The sequence below is a fragment of the Pezoporus wallicus genome, unplaced genomic scaffold (genome assembly GCF_028554395.1).
Source record: "Pezoporus wallicus isolate ANWC-B61680 ecotype Strahan unplaced genomic scaffold, APGP_CSIRO_Pwel_v1 contig_5787, whole genome shotgun sequence".
In the NCBI taxonomy this organism is placed as follows: domain Eukaryota; kingdom Metazoa; phylum Chordata; class Aves; order Psittaciformes; family Psittacidae; genus Pezoporus; species Pezoporus wallicus.
In genome coordinates, this window is record NW_026637253.1 from 1,443,895 (window position 1) to 1,462,909 (window position 19,015).

The following is a 19,015-nucleotide window of genomic DNA, read 5'->3' on the forward strand; positions in this document are numbered from 1 at the left end:
CAAAGACAAATGAAGCCCTAAAAAGAAATTACTGAACATCTGCTTTTGTGAATGAGTTTTTCATCTGTGACTATATTCAGATTGTATCAATACAAACTAGCAGGCACAACATATTCCCTTGTGATGGTGTCTTCTCAGCTGCACAAGAATTGCATTCATAATTAAATATATGTATTATTTAAATTTTGATTATCTTGTTCTGCAAATTGTTCATAAAATGGAAGGTTGAGAATGACCAAACCTGATGTTGATGCAATTGTTTTGATTGATACCATATATTGGGGTTTTGCACATCCTTTTCTATGTGGTCTTAATATTCTGATATATAAACTAAATGAAAGAGAAAGCTTCTTAGAGTCTTGAAAGTATAAATTGTTATGAGTTCCAACCTACTACAACATGAGCAACAAGAAGATAGCACATCCCAATGGTACAGGACACAATCATCATGGGGAAACCTAACCTGAAACAACAATAAAATAAAGATTAATAATGATACAAGAGTTTGTTCTCCAAGCAAATTAGGAAAAGAAAATTTAACTTATCCTATGCATTCCAAGCCCTGAATATGCTTATAGCAGTGCTGAAAGCATGGATTTACTGAGAGCATGACGATGTATAGGAGTCTAATATTCAAGGTCACATTTCCACTTCCAGCCTATTTCAGAGATAAAAGGTCAAAAGTAGCATAATTTCACTGGTTTCAGGAAATCTCTTCCAATTAACTCTGTCTCAGAATCTCAGAAATTGTTGTTTTGTTTGTTTCCTTTTGTGTTTTATATTTTCCCAGACAACATGCAATTATCCAGGTAAAATAATGATTCTTACATATTATGCAGCATCAAAATAGATTTTCTAATGCATATGACCTCAGATGAGGTGTGTAATCCTAGTATGGCACTTTATAACTTCATCTATGGCTGAAACTCATTAAATTGTTTCCCTGTTGACCTGTAGTCACGTACAGCTAGTATTCCTCTTCCATACCTCTTGCCTGGTTTAACAGATTGATTATTAATGGACTGTTGGAAATAAACGCCAGACAGATGTAAAAGTGCTAAAACTTTACTGTTCTATAAAAACAGCTATTTCTTTTTTACCACAGAATAAGCTTTCCAGACAACAGCCAGATTTTATAGCTGTCTTTAGACTGACAAACACAGGCAGCAGAGACAAACAGCTGGAAGGGATGTTGTAGAGCAGGCCAAGTCCTACTTTGCTGGATTTGTAGGTCTTTATATATGTGAAAAGAAGAGAGTTTTCTGTAACTTAAAAGAATTACTTTATGATGCTGGGGGGCTATGAAGAACCACTGTTGTGATCACACTTATTTGGTTTATGTTACTAAAATCAAAAGAACTGAGATGAGAAACGATCACGCCACAAACGACCCTCCTTACATACTTTCTTTTCCTAGATCCCATACACCTCATCCAAACATGGCAGTGTTCTCTGAAGTACAGCTTTTCACTTAGTCTCTTCCTTGAAGTAAGGCCTACTTATTACAACTGGATATATTAGTTTGCTTTTTTGCTTTGCACGTTAGGAGCCCTTAGGAAAGTTTCTTCAGCCCGTTCCCCTCTGCCATAGAGCACTGATGGAGAGATGTTAATTTTATACATGAAAGGAGGACACCATTCTCTGAGCTTGAGTGGATGAATAGCTCCTTCTTTAGGAAGCCACAGCTAGAAGGGGCCTCTTCAGGCATTCAGTTTGGCCTCCACTTAATCAGGGTTTAAAACCAGTTACATGAAATGAAAATAAAACTTCCCAATGGCTCACCGCAGTCTGCTCTTTCCACCTGCAGCTGTGACATTACTCTAAAACTTGAGATCTTCATGAGTATTCTTTCATTGCTGTTTTGATGAAAAACTGACTGAAAGAGGCATAGATTTCACCAGCAGATCAGAGGTGTTTTTACCTTTAACAGGCACTGATTCAAGTTGCTGACAAGGGAATTTTATCAGAAATAAGGGTCACTGCAAGCACAAAATAATCAGCTCTGACCTATAAAGTTGCAGAATAATTAAGAAATTAATAAAACCCAAACACTCTAAAGAAAATGCTGGAATTATGTAGTAAAGTCCATAATGCCTGCTTAATGTTTGTTCTTGACCCACTGTCAAAGTGAGCCCATCTCACATATCAGAAGAAATAAAGGCAAACCAAGAACAAAAAGGAAACCTTTGCAAGACTGTAAATGCACAAAGGGCAAGGGTCTCAGGGCTGACAGATCATCCTGTTTCTGCGTCCTTAACATCCCCCCCGAAGAAGCTGGAGTGTCCCTGTATCCATGACCCAATCAATATTGCCTGCAAGATATGCTCCAGCAGGACAGTTCCCATGCCTGGCTCCAAAGGCTTTCTCCTTCATCTCTCTGGGATTTAGGACCTGCTGTGGTGGCCTCTTTTGCCATTTTGGTAACAGGCATTATTATTGCTATTCTGGCTTCAAACACATTAATGTTATGCTGGTATTTAGACTTGAGAAAAGAGAAAGGAAGAGGAGGTGAGAGAAGGGCTGGCTGGGTCCAAATGGTGAAAGGTAAGAAGAATTGTTAGAAAAGGTCATAGGATTGGCATAGCTTTCAGATATTTCCCAATGTCCTGGGTTCAGCAGTAGCAGTCATTTCTCTCCTTCTTAGTAGCTGGTGTAGTGCTCTCATTTTGACTTTCAGCCTGGGAACAGTGCTGATAACACCGACGTTTTTAGTTGCTGCTCAGTAACGTTTACTCTGACCAAGGACTTTGTGAGTCTCGTGCTCTGCCAGGGAGGAGGGGAAGCTGGGAAGAAGCAGAGACAGGACACCTGACCCAGACTGGCCAAAGAGGTATTCCATACCACAGCATATCATGCCCACTATATAAACTGGGGGCAGTGAGAGAGCGGCCGCATGGTTCTGAGTTACCGGCTGGGCTTAAATCATGACACCCAAAAAGTCTGAAATGCATTTGGAAGATTTATTTTTCTTTTTTTTTGTTCACATGAACATGTATAAATATGCTGCAGATGACTGTTACTTCTTTTCCAGACTAACTGGTCAGATCCTTGCCTTCGAATGACTCATTACTTGAAAGAGCTGCATCATTATTCAGTCACTAAACTATGATCCATCTGATAGTATTGTAAAACAGAAGAACTAGATCATCTCTTGGAATTATTATAGAAAAAATAAATTAATTTCATGGCTAACTAACTAATTCTCAGACCCTTTCTTTCCTTCTTTCAGCAAATCTGATCTCTGGCCTTCCCTAATCTAACTTAGATAAAAGTGTCCAGATAAGACAAAAAAACAAAACCAGCAATGGCTGTAGGAATAAAATAGGATAGATAAAAAATCCTCCTGTATCCTTCAGTATATCTAATGAATGCTCCCTGCAGCTGTGCCTACATGACAGGCTCGTCATGATTGCTACATTGCTACAACTCTCATAAGAAAACCGGCTGTTGTTTGACAGAAAAAAGAGTTTTATTGACCTTGCAGGTTGCAAACTGGTAGGTGTGGGAACAGCACAGATCTTAATCTGCACTAATGCAACCTAACAAACCTCACTGGAGAACACACAGCAGCTCAGCAGTGAATGGCAACGTGATGCTTTGTGAAGACTGCCAAGCAGAGGGAAGGATCCAAAAAGATTCACAGGCTACTCAACCCCTGAAAAGAGAACAGAAAAGCTAGTTCCAGCTTGGCGAAGGTCTATGCAAGACAATGTATGAATTATACAGGGCCACATACAAAGATGCAGGAATTGTCATCATAACTCCACTACCACAGTGAAATGTCTAGCTGGAGCCAGACACAGTCAGTCTGGGAAGGAATCTCCTTTCATTTAGTGTGGATGTTTACATAGGGCACAACTACAAAGCTGCTATTCTCATTGCATGGACAATTACTCCTCAACTTGAGGCCTGAATTTCAGGCTCACTGGCTTGAGCACTAATGTAGTTGGAACAAATTCCATGTGGAATATGTGTACCAGAGAGAGGCGAGCTAAAGCTCAATCAGTAAGTATTAGTTACTACAGAGTTAATTGATTACTTGACTTGGTTCAAGCCCTACTACGCTATTACAGTACCATTGCTCTCCCTCAAAGGAAGACACATCTCCTGTCCAGGCCACATGCAACACAACGTTTAGGTACCTGTGTTTTCCATCATGATACCAAATCTCAGAACACATTTTAAATGATGTAAAAATCACTTCCAACAACTCTCATTTTCAGCATACTCCTTGGAGTCAAAAATCACCATGTCATTCAGTGGTTCCTGTCCATGAAAAAGGATCAGCAGAGTTTAGAAGTCATAAAAACCTTTCTTTCAATCAGACTTCAGATTAATAAGAAACACTAGTTAGCATATTTGGCATAAAACCACATTTTTGTATCTGGCACTAGGCAGCCTTTTCTTGCCTCCCCCTCTTTGCTGACAGAAGATACACATGCCCTGCACAGTACAAAAGGTTCATACCAACTCTGCACAGCCAGCTCAGGGAGTTTTCACCACTGCAGAGATGAAGTAAGGTCAGACAAAAGGAAGGGATGGATAACAGGATCTTGAATTCACTCCACTCTTCCCTCCTCATCTGTGTAGTAGAAGCTTACATGTAAAACTGATCTAAATGAAGTCACCCAACTTAAATCTAACAAGCAGATGTTAGTTCAGTGTGAGGTAGTGAGAGCATTTCAAGTGAGAACCCCAGGGATCTGTCTAGGGCAAACTTCTACTTATTAATAACATCAGTGATCCAGTAGTGAAAAGCTTGCAAATTGCTCCAGTGTGAGTGAGATGTCTGTGGAGACCAGAATTCAGCATGTTCTTAACAAATTAAAGTGAGAATTTGAAATGAGCAAAATGAAACTCTGTGAAAGTAAGTGTGAAGTACGTATTAGAAGTCAAATATGCGCACAAAACCAGCAAGGGAAGCGAAGCTTTTCACTGGTAATGACCTAGTTATTTCTGATCCTGCCTCACTGCAAGAGAAATTAATTTATTTTTTAATGAGTATCTACAGATACGAATATTACAGTTTTCTTAGGTTATAAGTTTATCCAATATTATTTGCTAAATAATAATAGTGAAGCCTTTGGTGTCTGAATTGAGTTTTCGTGGACAAACTGATCTCCTACAGTACCTAGCAGATCTATTTTGTGATGCTTTAAGAGCCAGCAGGACCCTGTATGTATAAGACCCAGGTTTAGTGCACTGTGCTGCCTGGTTTGGGACATGACTGTTAAAAAAGAAAACCTCAGAATTCCTTGGGGGGAAGAAAAATCCCAAAATATTGTTATTTGCTCTACTGATTGATTCCCTACCTTTTTCCTTTGGCTTTGGGAAAGGACGGAAACTGAAAGGATTTATTTTATTTTTTATTTTATTTTTTTATTTTATTTTATTGTCTGCCTTACTCCAAAGCCACTAGGAATTTTCCTGCTGGTCAATTTTTTTGTTCTTACTGTCTGTGGTCACTGTCCTGTCCTATTTCTTCTTTCCCTTTCCTTCAATGCAGACTCCCTTATGAGTCTCATGTCATTTTGGTTGTGTCAATCTTTCCATCATTCCCAGTCTTTGACATACTGCCCCAGTTTACCTGAAAGTATGGACTTTACTAGAAGCCTAAAGAAAAGAGATTCAAAATATGCATCATATGCCCACAGCTCCTTCAAATCTAGACACCTGTTGTAGCTCAGAAAACAGGTGGCTAAAACTGCAAGTGATCATTAATTCAACATTAAATTGCTGTGAATTTCATATAGTCTGGAATTACCTAAAAATTACAGTGTGGTTACCTACTAGTTACCATACACAGGAGTTACTATGTAATTTAAATCACAAAACAAAACCTACAATCCTATTTTCTTCTGATTGCTAAAATTATAATTTTTTTATGATATTCTGTTTTGAATCTATGCCAAGATTTCCCATAGAGTCCCTGCCAGGAGTGAACCTGAGATAAGGGAAATCAGATCCCAAGAAAATGTAAAGGTGTTAGGGTTTGCCTCCCACTATCTAGAATGTCCTCCTAAAGGTGTTTTTCTGTAGCCTCAACATTTTTATGTGCAGAACAAGAAATAAGCCTTTCCTTGGCCCTCCAAAATTCTGTTTATTTAAAGAAAAAGTGCAGACTTTCACTGTTAGAGAATAGTTGGCCTGCCAGCTCCACCTGGCAGATTCAAATGACTATTGAAGAATATCTGTTGAAGTATCTGTGGTACAACTGAAAGAAAATACAGGACTTTCAGAACAAGTGACTCTGATTACTATCCAAAACCCATTCATACACAGTAAGCTAGCAACCTGTATGAAACACCATGAAAAAAAAGTGAAACCACATAAATTCTATGAAAAAAATATACTGTAACTGATTATTTAAAAATCAACAAGGCAATAGATATGTCAACGGTATCTGACCTTTTTTTATAAACTAAACATACAATTCGAATAGGAAATGGTGAAATCCTGCAGAGAGCCAGGGAAGAATAAAAGCTAAGAACAAAACCAAACCTGAAAACACAGATAGAACTAACAGTGATAATTTACTGGGGAAGAGCAACATAACACTGATAAATTTGTGGAAGTTATTTTTTCCACTACCCTTCTAATATCCCTTTAAATGAACAAATTTGATTTAATAATTTGGCCACAGGCACAAGGTATTCAAAACCTTCTATCTAGGTGACAAAGGGGGATGAGACAGTAACTTTCAGCATTTAGCCTTAAAGGCCCCAGAGCCAACATAAATGCCTCACATTTAAATGAGAAAGAGAATGACTTAAGTCAAGCTCATTGCTGTGACAGGATGTAAAGGAAGCTAGATTAAGACCTTTGCACATGATGAGATGTATTTTAGTAAATTTATATAGCTCATCTGGACTACCTGGCTCTATGGATTAGGCTTTAGTGGGATATTTCTGTAGAAAAAAGTCTTAAACTAAAATCACTTGTTTAAGCATGGGAATAACTACTTCGTAATTTAGAAAATACATTTAAGTGCTTTGCTGGATTAGGAGTCAAACAGACAAATCAAGTGACCCCAGATATCTCAGCCATAGTCTCTTTTGGAAGCTCTCTAACTGCAGAAAAGCCAATACAATGACAGAACAGTACGATCCCCCTGTGTACCCATCTTTACTTCACACATCAAAGTTTTGGCTTTTCTCCGTTTACCTGCCCTATGGTATGAAATACCTTTGAGGGTCTTCGACAGTTAAGTTGCAGCTTCAAGTAAAAGTTTAGCTGCTCTTGACATGAATGATGTAACTACCCAAAGCAAGATAGCACCACTTACTTTCTATCTGACTACCAATATCAAGAGTGACCAATGAAGTTTGAATATGGCAAGCACATTCTTTCCCCAAGAAGGATTGCACAATCCTTCAGGCAATGTGAAATCCAGGAAAACAAAGAGCAGAGGAAGCCCGCAACATTTTCCTAAGATCTGTATAACTGATATAACCTGCGTAACAAGAGATACGGTGTCAAGCGGCCATGACAGCCTAACACATCCAGTTTTCCCAGCTGAAACCAACTGTCACATACTAGCCTACGAATGAGAGATCATCTGTTCACACTCATACTTGAAGTGGGCCAATCTTTCCTTAGTTTCCAGAAGGAAGAAATCTTGTACACATTGGTATAGCGTTCTGGCTTCCAGAGGGATTAATCAAACCCTTGGTTTTATGAAGAGAAAGAAGCCTTTGCAAAGTCAAGACTATGAGTCCTCATTTCAACGGGGAGCTGTGCATTCAGACCTTCTGTACTATTACAGGTTAAATGAGATGATTGCAGCAACTCGGTTTCTGTGTTGTTAAATCTTGATATTTAAAAGAAAACAATGTGCCTTTTGTGTTGTTTTTTAAAAATGGGCAAATGCTTGTGTGCTTGCAACTTGACCAATTTTTGCATTTAACTCAGAGTATTTTATTCCAATGTTGAGAAACAATTGATATCCTGAAAAAAACAGATGTTGCAAATACAAGAAAGAAAATACTAGCATTATGTTCTACATACAGAAATTATATTGGGTTACACTAGTTTATTTCCAAATTCCAATCAATTAAGTGGATGGACTCTAATAATTTAGAAACACTTTCCTCTTTTTTGTTCAGATTTTTCCCTTCAAAGATAATGATAATTTATTTCACCTCTATTTTGCCTTGGTTTGTTTCTAAGTCATTATGGAAAACAGAAGAAACTGTGTGCCTTTTTTTTTATTATTCATTGTATTTTCTATCATACCTACAGTTTCTTTAGAGATACAAAGGTCCTTCAATCAATTTTACTGGACAGCTTTGTATTTAAGCATTTTCCCTAAGTTTTAACACTACTAAAATCTACATATCCTTTTAAATGCTTTGTATCTATTTTTTTTCAGCAATTCAATCTGTATAGTCCATTTAAAAGAGTATATTATGTCTCTTTTCCATTAACAGATACTCCCAAGAAATACAGTGTTCAATGTTAAAGCTCCAAAGTGAGCTGTCTAAACTATAGTAGTTTATAATCAAAGTAATGATTCCATTTTTTGCAAGGCAGCATTGTTATGACTATTTGAAAAGAAGTGATCTTACATGCTGTATGTTGGCAAAAAGGAATATGTTGCAGACTGAATTTTAGCTTCATCTTTAGTCAGCTGAGTTTTCTCTGTGTTGCAAAGTAACATACTTGACTTTGTTTCTAATGTTTGTGCTCCAAAGAGACCAAAGAATTGCAAGCACCATGTTTATTGCTACTGCCAATATGCAGCTAGACAAGTTGTTTACTGTTACATTTACCAGAGTGGAGATAAACTCTGCAAAATTAAATTTGCATACCTTCTAGCAAATTCTACTGGTAAATTTAGTTTATACAGCTTCAATTCACATGAGTTTCTGGTCCAGTAATGACAAAATTAATATATTTATTGCCAAGGCTATTTGAGCCTCCAGATGGTCCCTAACAATCCATTCCCTGGTGCATTAATATGAAAGTCCTAGAGGCAGAGTAGGCTTTCTATTCATTGGAATGGTTTGTGGAACTAAACAATAATGAGGACAATGGTTCATCTAGTCACTGACATTAAGTAGGCCAATGCCCTGCATCAAAACTGCTTTCATACGAAAAAAATTAAAAAAGACCAGTTGTGACTTTCACAGTGGAGTGCTGCAATGAATGGCTTTAGCTTTTTGGAAGGGATAGGCAAAGAAAGAGAGGTAGTGGGGAGTGTTTCAATTGTCTAGAGCTTAATGATGGTAACGGTAGGGTTGAGTGTTTATGGTTAAGAATCAGTGGAAAGACGAACAAGGTAGATATCGGGAGTCTTAGCAACAACCAAAATATTTGTGAGCTATCTGCATTGATCTCAAGTGAAGCCGAAACACAGCACTGCACCAGCAACTAAGAAGTGGGGGAAAATAACTGTTACAGCTGAACCCAGAGCAGTCCTGCCCTTGGGTCACCACAACCCCATGCAATACTATGGGCCTGGGGAAGAGTGGCTGGAAAGATGCCCAGCAGAAAAGGACCTGGGGATGTTGCTCAACAGTCGGCTGCACATGAGCCAGGTTGTGCCCAGGGAGCCAAGAAGACCAACGGCATCCTAGCCTGTATCAGAAATAGTGTAGCCAGCACTATCATCATCCCCCACTACTCAGTGATCATCCCCCTGTACTAAGCACTGGTGAGGCTGCACCTCGAAGCCTTTGTTCGGTTCTGGGCCCCTCACTATGAGAGAGATGTTGAGTTGCAGGAGTGTGTCAAAGATGTTAGCAACAAAGATGGTGAGGGGTCTAGAGAACAAACCTTATGAGGAGCAGCTGAGGGAATGAGCGTTGTTTAGCCTGGAGAAAAGGAGGATCAGGGGAGGCATTATTGCTCTCTACAGCAACCTGAAATGAGGTAATAGCAAGGTGGGTGTCAGTCTCTTTCTCCAAGTATTGAGTGATAGGATGAGAGAAAATGGCATCAGGTCACACGAGGGGAGATATAGGTTAGGTATTAGGAAAAATCTCTTCATCGAAGGGGTTATTAAGCACTGGAACAGGATGCCTAGGGAAGTGGTGGAATCATCATCCCTGGAGGTATTTAAAAGATGTGTAGACATGGCACTGAGGGATATGGTTTAGTGGTGAATTTGGCAGAGCTAGGTTAGTGGTTGGACTTGATGATCTTAAAGGTGTTTTCCAGCCTAAATGACTCCATGATTCTATGATTATTAGGGGAATACCTTCTTTACAGACAGGTTAGTTCCCTCCATGCCCTGCTAAAGAAGTAAGAAATGCTATAATAAAGTGTGGCATAAAGATTCAACATGATATGCTAATGATTTTTTGAGTTCACAAATTCATACCCTTGAGTTTATCATTGTATATTAGTAATATATTTTCTCTCCACATCCTCCATTGTAGCATTCTGAAGTCTAGGAAACGCAAATATGTGTAACTGATTCAGTTCCTTGGGAAAACGATACTTTTTCCTCTCCCACACATCTGTGTAATGAGGTGTAGTGAGTCTGAGCTTAAGAAGATTAAAATCACTGTGGATGGCTAGAAGAGAAAATCAATGAAGTATGTCATCCCTGATAGTACTTTAAGAGATGCATGTACTGATGGTGAGTAAAAATCTCAGTATTCCTGGTAGTGAATTGTTCTTGTGAATTGTTCTTATGAATTGTTTGAACAGTTCTCATATAAATATTCTACTAATGAGATAGATTTTTACAAACCTAGTGAGGATTACTGTGCAAAAATAAATGCATTAGGGCTGCTGAAATAGGTTTTACAATGTTTGCAGTTAGTGTATTTGTATTTTAGGAAACTAACATTTTGGAAAAGTGAGCTTTTGATGATTATATGCTTTTTTGCTTTGCATTAAGCAAATTTGAGGCTTACCCACAGTTTTGTTGAAATACCTTTTTATAATTCAAACTTCTCTGCTATAGAAATTTGCCATAAAATGAAGTGTTTTGTTTATTTTTGAAACAAATACTATCTATAAAGATTTTTAGACTACATTATTTTTCTACATAGTCCAAACAAACCAAAGATAATGGATACACCAAGATTTCTTATAAGATGAAAGAGGAGACCTAACAGATGGACAAGATAGAAAAAAAATAGTATGGAGAGGCAGGTAATTACTACTAGGAGGATGTTTTACCATGGGCTAGCTACATGACCAGTTCACAGGTGCTGCAAGTCAATCAGAAGCATCAATAGAAGTTCAATGTCTAGTTGTTATAGATGGCAGATAACCATTAAGGTGATCCAATTAAAAGGTAAAGGGGGTGTGGGGGAAACAACAAAACAAAACAAAAACTTTCCTGGATGAATTATTCCCTTTTTCTTTCTTATACTTTTTCAAGGTAAGTAGAATAAAATTGATACAAAAGACAAAAAAAAAAAAAAACACAAAAATCAACACCAAAACCACAAACACACCCCCCAAAACCCTACCCACCACAACCCCCAAACATGCAAAACCTTGTCTATTTTTCAGGAATAAGTTTTGTATCTTCTCCCAGAAAAGCTGCTTTTAGTCATTATTAGTTTAAAACTAATGTCATTACATAACCATTACCATTTTAGCCTATTGAATGTAATATGTTTGCATTCAACTTTAAGGTACCCCTATTTAAGTAACCATCAGTGAAGCTGAACAACTGCAAGTATTGACCATGAAGTTATTATTCAAGAGATTTATTAGTGCTGTTTAAATTAATGCAATATTCCTGAGTGTAAATATAATCATGAAGATCATAGTTTTTAAAGTTATCAAAAATCACTTCCAAGTTCAAGTAACAAAAAAGCAAAGAATATAGTAAATAATATCACATTTTGTGTAACAAATAATATCTAGTTTGCACAAGAAAATAAAAATCTATTTTGTTATTCCACGACAAGCACTTCTTTCTTTGAGCAATTCTAATTTCAAATGCATTACAATGAAAAGAACATAAATATTAAATCCTTTTTTCTTCTGATCATGTTGGGAGACACCAGGATAGTCTGTTTCACACATTATTCAGTAACAGAGGGAAAATCACTTTGATCATTCTATTAGAAATATCAAATTAATTGAGAAAATGAAATGCCATGTGAAACTATGATTTTGGTGTAATTCCAAATATCTGTATGATATTTTGTCAAAAAAAAAATGAAGCATGGGATAAAGTAAGCTCAAGCTGAGAAGAATTGATTTATTCTGTTAGGAAGGCTTATTAGTCAGGGTTCATATGTCAAATGTATACAAGATTCATACTGACAGCGTGCTCTAAGTTTCACAAACTTCATGACTTTTCCTGCCATTTAAGTTACCTTTGTGTCTGGACCTCTTGTGACTTGCTTTTCAAAACAATGTCTAGAGACACAGAATTTCTCCAAGCAAATATTCTCAGTCCAGCACTTTCTGACTAATTCTGATAATTACCAAAGTATCCTATTTAATTAGAAAATCACTTTCTAATTTCAACAATGTTTGAACAAGACTCTTATTCAGCAACTATGGTGACTGTCTAATCAAATTTGGCATGTTGCAATTAACTGGAAACTTGGCATTTGATGTAATAACTGTATGAAGCTGCAAACATAGGGTTTTTTGGATAACAAAACCAATTTGTACCAATACATGTGACATTACATGTGTGAGAATTCAGATGTACCTTGCTCAATACAAAAAAAAATGTATACGAATTTTGTATTATCTCCCAGGTGGAATAAAGACACTGAGTTAAAGGTAGTTTGGCTTTTTATCTCTCTGAGTCAAACTACAAAAGGCATAGAAATGGCTAAGCACTAATTCTTCCCTTCTTACAATCCTCTCTACTTGGCTGAACTTCTCAAACTCCCCTTTGTCCCTTCTCCCACCAACTCACTCATCTCCAGCTTATGATGTACAGTTTGTCAGAATAGGACTAAGTTCCACCTGGCTGTTCTACAAGCTTAAACCCTGCTTCTGGGTGTATAGCTCATACTCTGAAATGAATCACCTTCTGGAAGTTATTTCTCTCAGTTGACTACAATGAGAGCTGGGCATGGAAATAAAAGATATCAACACTGTAGAATGGAACAGAGAGGTGGGATGAATCGTTCCTGACAAGCAGCTTTATGAACGGTGGAAAACAATGAAGCCTTATTTCTTATCAATTTGTGTCTGAAATTTGATTGACTTTCTAAGTAGAAAGCTCCAACTGGAGCTCCAACTGGAGCTTTCTTCCATAAAACTTATAATGATGCTTACCTGCATCGATTTTTAGAGTGTGTTAAGTGTGGGCTCAGACTGCACTTTGTCTCAGTGGGAATACTAGTAGGGTTTCTTTACCTCTTCCCAGTCATCAACTTTGATGAAATTATAGGAATTTTAATTATATTTGAGGAATCAAGCCCCTTTCCCCACCATCCTCTCCCCTGTCAAAAGTGTTTGAAGTTGATAAGCACATAGCACATTCAGAAATTATTAGGTGGGAAACAGAGACACATTCACAGCAGTATGGCTGCACAGGAAACCAGATTAAAAGTTAAGTTTTGATGTAAAGACAGGAACAAAAAGCTTTTCAAAAGCATTCTTTTTTTTCTGAAACACACTTGTTGCAAGTAGCTAACTGATCTTGAGAGGTGCCAATAGCTTACTTTGATATAACTTAAGCATGATTAGAGAGAAGGATCTAGCTTGTATGTGCTCACATTATATACTTCTAGTCTCCAACTTATTATCAGATGCTTATAGGCATGGGAAGGTAATGGGAAAGAGAAAGAAATGTGAAGTTAAAAGTTGGCATGAATTAATATACATTTTTATTTGAAATGTCATGTAATCCCTAAGGAATTGTTAAGTTAAATGGAAAAACTTAAATTTGGTTACTAAGTTATAAAAAAGAAAAAACATTATCACAATTCGATTGTAAATTTCAAGCTGATTTTAACTAGTGTGCTGCTGCTGAAACTCCCACGGTATAGACTCAGACCTTAATGGTAAATTGAAAAGTGAAGTTCCGTTTACCAAAATATTTTAAAACAGCTGTATGACTTAATAAATGATCTCTTAAAAAGTTCAAATAAAAGGAGCATTTAAATCAGTTCATTATGCAGATGTATATGTAGTGAACATGGAAACATTGCTGAAGTAGTGAATAATTTATCATTATTGCCTAAAGCGGTAATACTTCTGTATCCAGCTTGTATTCCAGTTACATATTTGGAATACTGTTCAGAAATCCCACAAAGCCAAATATTAATATTCTAGAAGTCCACCTCATAACTGAAAAGCCCAATTATTCTTATGATGAATAATATCTGTCACAATACTAAGAACAAGTGAGCTGCTTGTATGTCTTTGTTGAAATTATTAAACATGCAAAATGCATTTGAAGATTTTTTCTAAATGCTTGGGCAGTTACAATGGAAATAAACAATCGCACAAGTGTCACTGAAGTAATCTGTTTAATGATAAGCTTCAACACATATTTAATATTTCAAATTCTTCTATGCATTGACATACTAATTGCTAGCACTTCAGAATATACACTGACTAAATATAATTTGTGTCATAACAATGTACTCACTAGATTTTTCTGTACAATATTCAAAGCACAGGATAATTTTAGTAACCTTTAAGTGATTACCTTAGTAACTCTTTAACTCTGCATTCTGACTAATACAATGCCAGAACATAAAAATCAATGTAAACATATGACACGAGTGCAGATTTAACCAATGGCCTGTTGAATGTCAGTGTACCAGACATGAAGTTTCTTTTCCTTGGCCTGCATGTACATGCATTTATGGCATGGAAACAAAATGGTTCTTTGCTGCCTGGTCACATAATCAAAATGCTGACATAGGGTTCTTTCACCTCGGTTTCTCCATGCCCTTTTCTTTGGCCTCAAGAAATACCAAGTATCGCTCTCTAGATCCAAGAGTTCAATCACTACAGGACTCTCTCTGCACCTCTCCATTAGCTCTTTTTTGATGAAAGCAGAAACTTTGCCAACTTTCATAGACTAGTACCTCATTAATTATCTGATTATTCACAGTGCAATATTTCCAGGTCCGTCCTGTTGTTAGCCCTCATCATCATTTGTCATATTTCATGTTAGCACCTTACTTCCACATGCTTCCCAGCACAGTAGGGCTTCCCTTAGAACTGCCTGTAAAGTCACCTTGTCCGTATTCCTCCATTCCCTTTTGCCCTGGAAGAACCGGCAGTACACAGTCATCTTCATTGCAGTCTCAGTATTAGTATTTATTTGTGTTCTTTCTCAGTTGGACTAACATCACCTAACACAGTGTTTCCTAACCTAGGCAGCAGTGCACGCAGTTATCAGAAAGAGATAAGCATTTATATGCATATATATGTGCACTGAGGTGCCTATCTATCCTCAGATCAACATGAACATTTTTTCCCATTATACTTAGTAAATCTGATAAAACTTTTTCTACAAATCTTATGCTTGCTCTATGCCCAAAACATGTAGCAACATCTCCCAAGAGTGCAAGGACAGGATAATAATGGAGGTCCCATACATACAAACACAAATCACAAAAGGTCGGTTATTCATGACTGAAGGGAAGCCATCTTCAAGGCCAGGCAGAACTGGGTCTAGGGCATAATAGGGAGAGCAAAGAAGATGTATCCAGTGTATTTAAAATACTGTTATGTGTGGCTAAATGCAAAGGAGGTAAGAAGAAGGTATAAAAAGAGCTACAGCTCTGCTATCACTCTATATAGAAATGGTAGCAAATGAAGAGCAGAAAGAAAATTACTCCAGCATGGGATAAACCACATCTGACCATTCCCACCACTTATCTGTATCAGGTCCTTCTTCACCTTTGGCAGAGAGCAATATCTGTTTTTCTCTTTGCTGTTCACAAAGTTTTGCTGCAACATCTCCAAAATAACTTGTAGAATATTATCTTTTACTACATTACTGGGCTAAATAAATTACAATTCCAAGATGTGTTCCTTTCCAACCTTCCAATTTGATATAGTTACTGATACTTTAGTGCTAAGCTAACATCCATGCAGATGCGATATGAAATCTATGATAATCTTTGGTTTATATTGACCTCACAGTAAGCACTGGGCAGGTTAAATATCTCACTTTAGTGGCCTAAATTAGCCTACTTTTTGTATTCGTTACAATTGAACAATCTTATACTCAGATTACAAAATGGCTGGACAGGTACAATGGTTTTTGATCAGTGTTTTTACAGTGCCTTGGCTTTTTACTGTGCTGAGCCTTGGAAAGAACTCAGCTCTGTAGTAATAGGAATTGAACAAATCAGCACTGCAAGCCTGGGTGGAATAGGCAGCTCTGCACTGAGAACATGCACATTAGTGCAATCCTCATAGAACTACCTACACAATAACCCCACCTTGTAATAATAGAGCATAAACCAGAAGCACAATATGTTTCTAGAGGAAAACTAAAGAAGCACTTACCAGAAGAAACACAATGGTCTCCACAAACTGAGTTGGTATCAAAAGAACAATGAAATATTCTGTAATACTGAAAAATTTTGCCTTAACTGTGTCAGTTCACAACCCTGGCAATCAAGAGCAAGTTAGCTACCAACATTATGATAGCCTTGGGAAATGATAGATAACCCTTACAGTCTGGGGAAGTGAACTTCTGTTACATGAATTCATGTAACTGCATCTTATTTGGTAATGTATGTTTTTGTGAATTACATTTGAATTAAACAAACACCGGCAGAAAAAAAGTGATATCAGAAACCAACAGATATTGTTAGATTAACCAGATCATTTTATTCTCAAAGGTAGACAGTGGCCCAAGAGCCATTTGCTATTTTATAGGCAGCCTTGTAATCACCTCTCAGCAAGGCATCATCTGGCAGAAAATTTCTTGAATTAGATTTCTTGTATCACCTCCTGGATATCACCACATTACTGAACCATCTCATAAACTCTGTATATAATCCAACAATGGCTATAGTGACAGCATGCAGTCTAAATGTTTGCATTAAGAAAAAATATGTCCTTTCACAGGAAGAGATAAAACTAATGCACAAGATATTCTGGAAATATCCTTAAACTGCAAGGAAAATATTTTTTCTTGTTCAACGCTATCATTAGCAAGACTCATATCTGCTCCATAAATGACTGACCTTTAAAGAGGCATGAACAACGGCTGAGTTTACCAAAAAGGGAATGGTCTGGCCTAGTTCTGCCCTCCCCCAGACTCCTCAATAATGCCCATTAGCTTCAAGTGAGACATATTAGACCACCTATATGTACTTTCAGCAATCACAGTCCTCAATGTTTTGTTTTTTAGAATGAGATGGGATCAGCCCTGGCAATAACAACAACCAATTCAGCCTCTGATATTTCCATCTATCTCAGAAACAAGGTTAAGAGCAATGGTATGCAACATTAAAAGTGGGATTCCTTTTCTTAAAAGCAAGATAGATTCCTTGGGCTGTATGTCATCAGTTACACCAAAGATCATAGCACAATGTAGACAGTGTGAACAGGGCTGAGCTAGCATTACATCTGCAAGCAGAGGTACCAGCAGCAGTCCAGTCCAAGCGTCTTGGAGCTCAGTACATTCCACTGCATTAGCCATGTAATTGTGATGACACTGCTACAGCTGATCAAGGTCAGGAACATCTGCATTACACTGAAGTCACTTGAAATGTCCTGGACTGTGGGATTCAACTCCAGATTCATCTACTTAAGCTCAAGTGGCTACTATGGGAGGAGGCTAAGTTCTCACTGCAGTCAGTGGATGCCCAGCCAGTACAGCAAATGAAAACTACAGAGGTGTCTATCTCATCCTGCCCTGACACCTGTATTTGCTCAGATAAGGACCTTTTTAGAGATAAGAAAAAAAATCCTGAGGAGAAAAAGATTTTTTGTTGTTGTTGTAATTGTTCAAATAGACTGACAATGTAGTTAAAAAATGCCATCCTTCCACTACCAGTTTGCATAAAGGTGCATAAAACACCAGCTATCTCTTTGTAAAAGGCCATGTTTTTCTGGCAGTGAAATTGAAAGATAAGCCAGACCAGTGTATTCTCTCCCACTGTCATCACAGCCAGATGCCCCAGTACTAAGACTTACTTGAAAACAACCCCATTCATCATTCATCTCTAGAGTAGTAAACAACCCTTTTAACCCTTTTAAACCTGGATTTTGGGCTCCTTTTAAAGGAAGGATGTCTTCATTTTATAACTGTACATATCAGGGATTTTCTTGCATTTACTGTGAACTACATACTTCCTAATGTTCTATGGTATACATATCACTGTGGCCCTTGAACTGTATAAAGACCAAACACTTTCTGGAAAACTTTCCCTCTTCATATAGAATAGCAGGTTCTAGGCCAATTCAAGTAAGAACATTTATGTTAACACAGTTAGAAAAATCACCTGTTAAATGGGAAGTTAGTTCCAACCTTAACCACTCTGGCATTACAATTCCCATATCAAATGTTCACGGTAAACAAAAATGAAACCCTTTTTTGAATAAATCCTGATCCATACTACAAAAAAAAAAAAAAAGTTTTAAAATATGCATTAATTGCTTGCTATAAAAATAGTGCTGTTTTATTTCTAGCTAACGAACTAAAAATATGTCCAATGGACTTTGTATTTAATTAGATAAAATGTTTTACGAAAAAAGACGCCAAACTGAAATAAAAACCCAAAGCTGTTATATTAATGTCTCCATTAGGTTCTCTAAGAATACATTCTCCTTCAAGGCTGGTCAAGTAAACAGAGGTTATTGTCAGAGATTCTAGAAAGAACAGACGTTTTCATTTCAAATTTCCATTTCTATAGCCCAAAGTAAGACAGCATCTAGATCGCAAAACATACTTTGTAGAGACTAGTATGTAAAAACCTTCCCAGCTGAAGCGGGGCAAACATCATAAATCATACATGCTAAACTGAAAATTTAAGATTTGCTTTATTGAGAGTCAGCACTAGCAACTGAAACAATGACGTAGAAGGAAACTACCACATGAGGAGAGAAAATCTCAACTAACAATTTCCTTGATCTTTTGGAGCATTTTAGGATGCTA

At 37.2% G+C, this 19,015-nt stretch overlaps 1 protein-coding gene across 1 annotated transcript in view; it reads right to left on the reverse strand.

Moving 5' to 3' along the window:
• Positions 1-299: 299 nt before the first annotated feature.
• The window catches only part of OCA2 (OCA2 melanosomal transmembrane protein), a 189,865-nt gene continuing 171,149 nt past the window's right edge, over positions 300-19,015 (reverse strand). Inside the window, exon 24 of the mRNA XM_057404472.1 lies at positions 300-463. Coding sequence (XP_057260455.1) covers positions 376-463 — 88 coding nt within the window. The 3' untranslated portion in view covers positions 300-375. The remainder of the gene's footprint in view (positions 464-19,015) is intronic.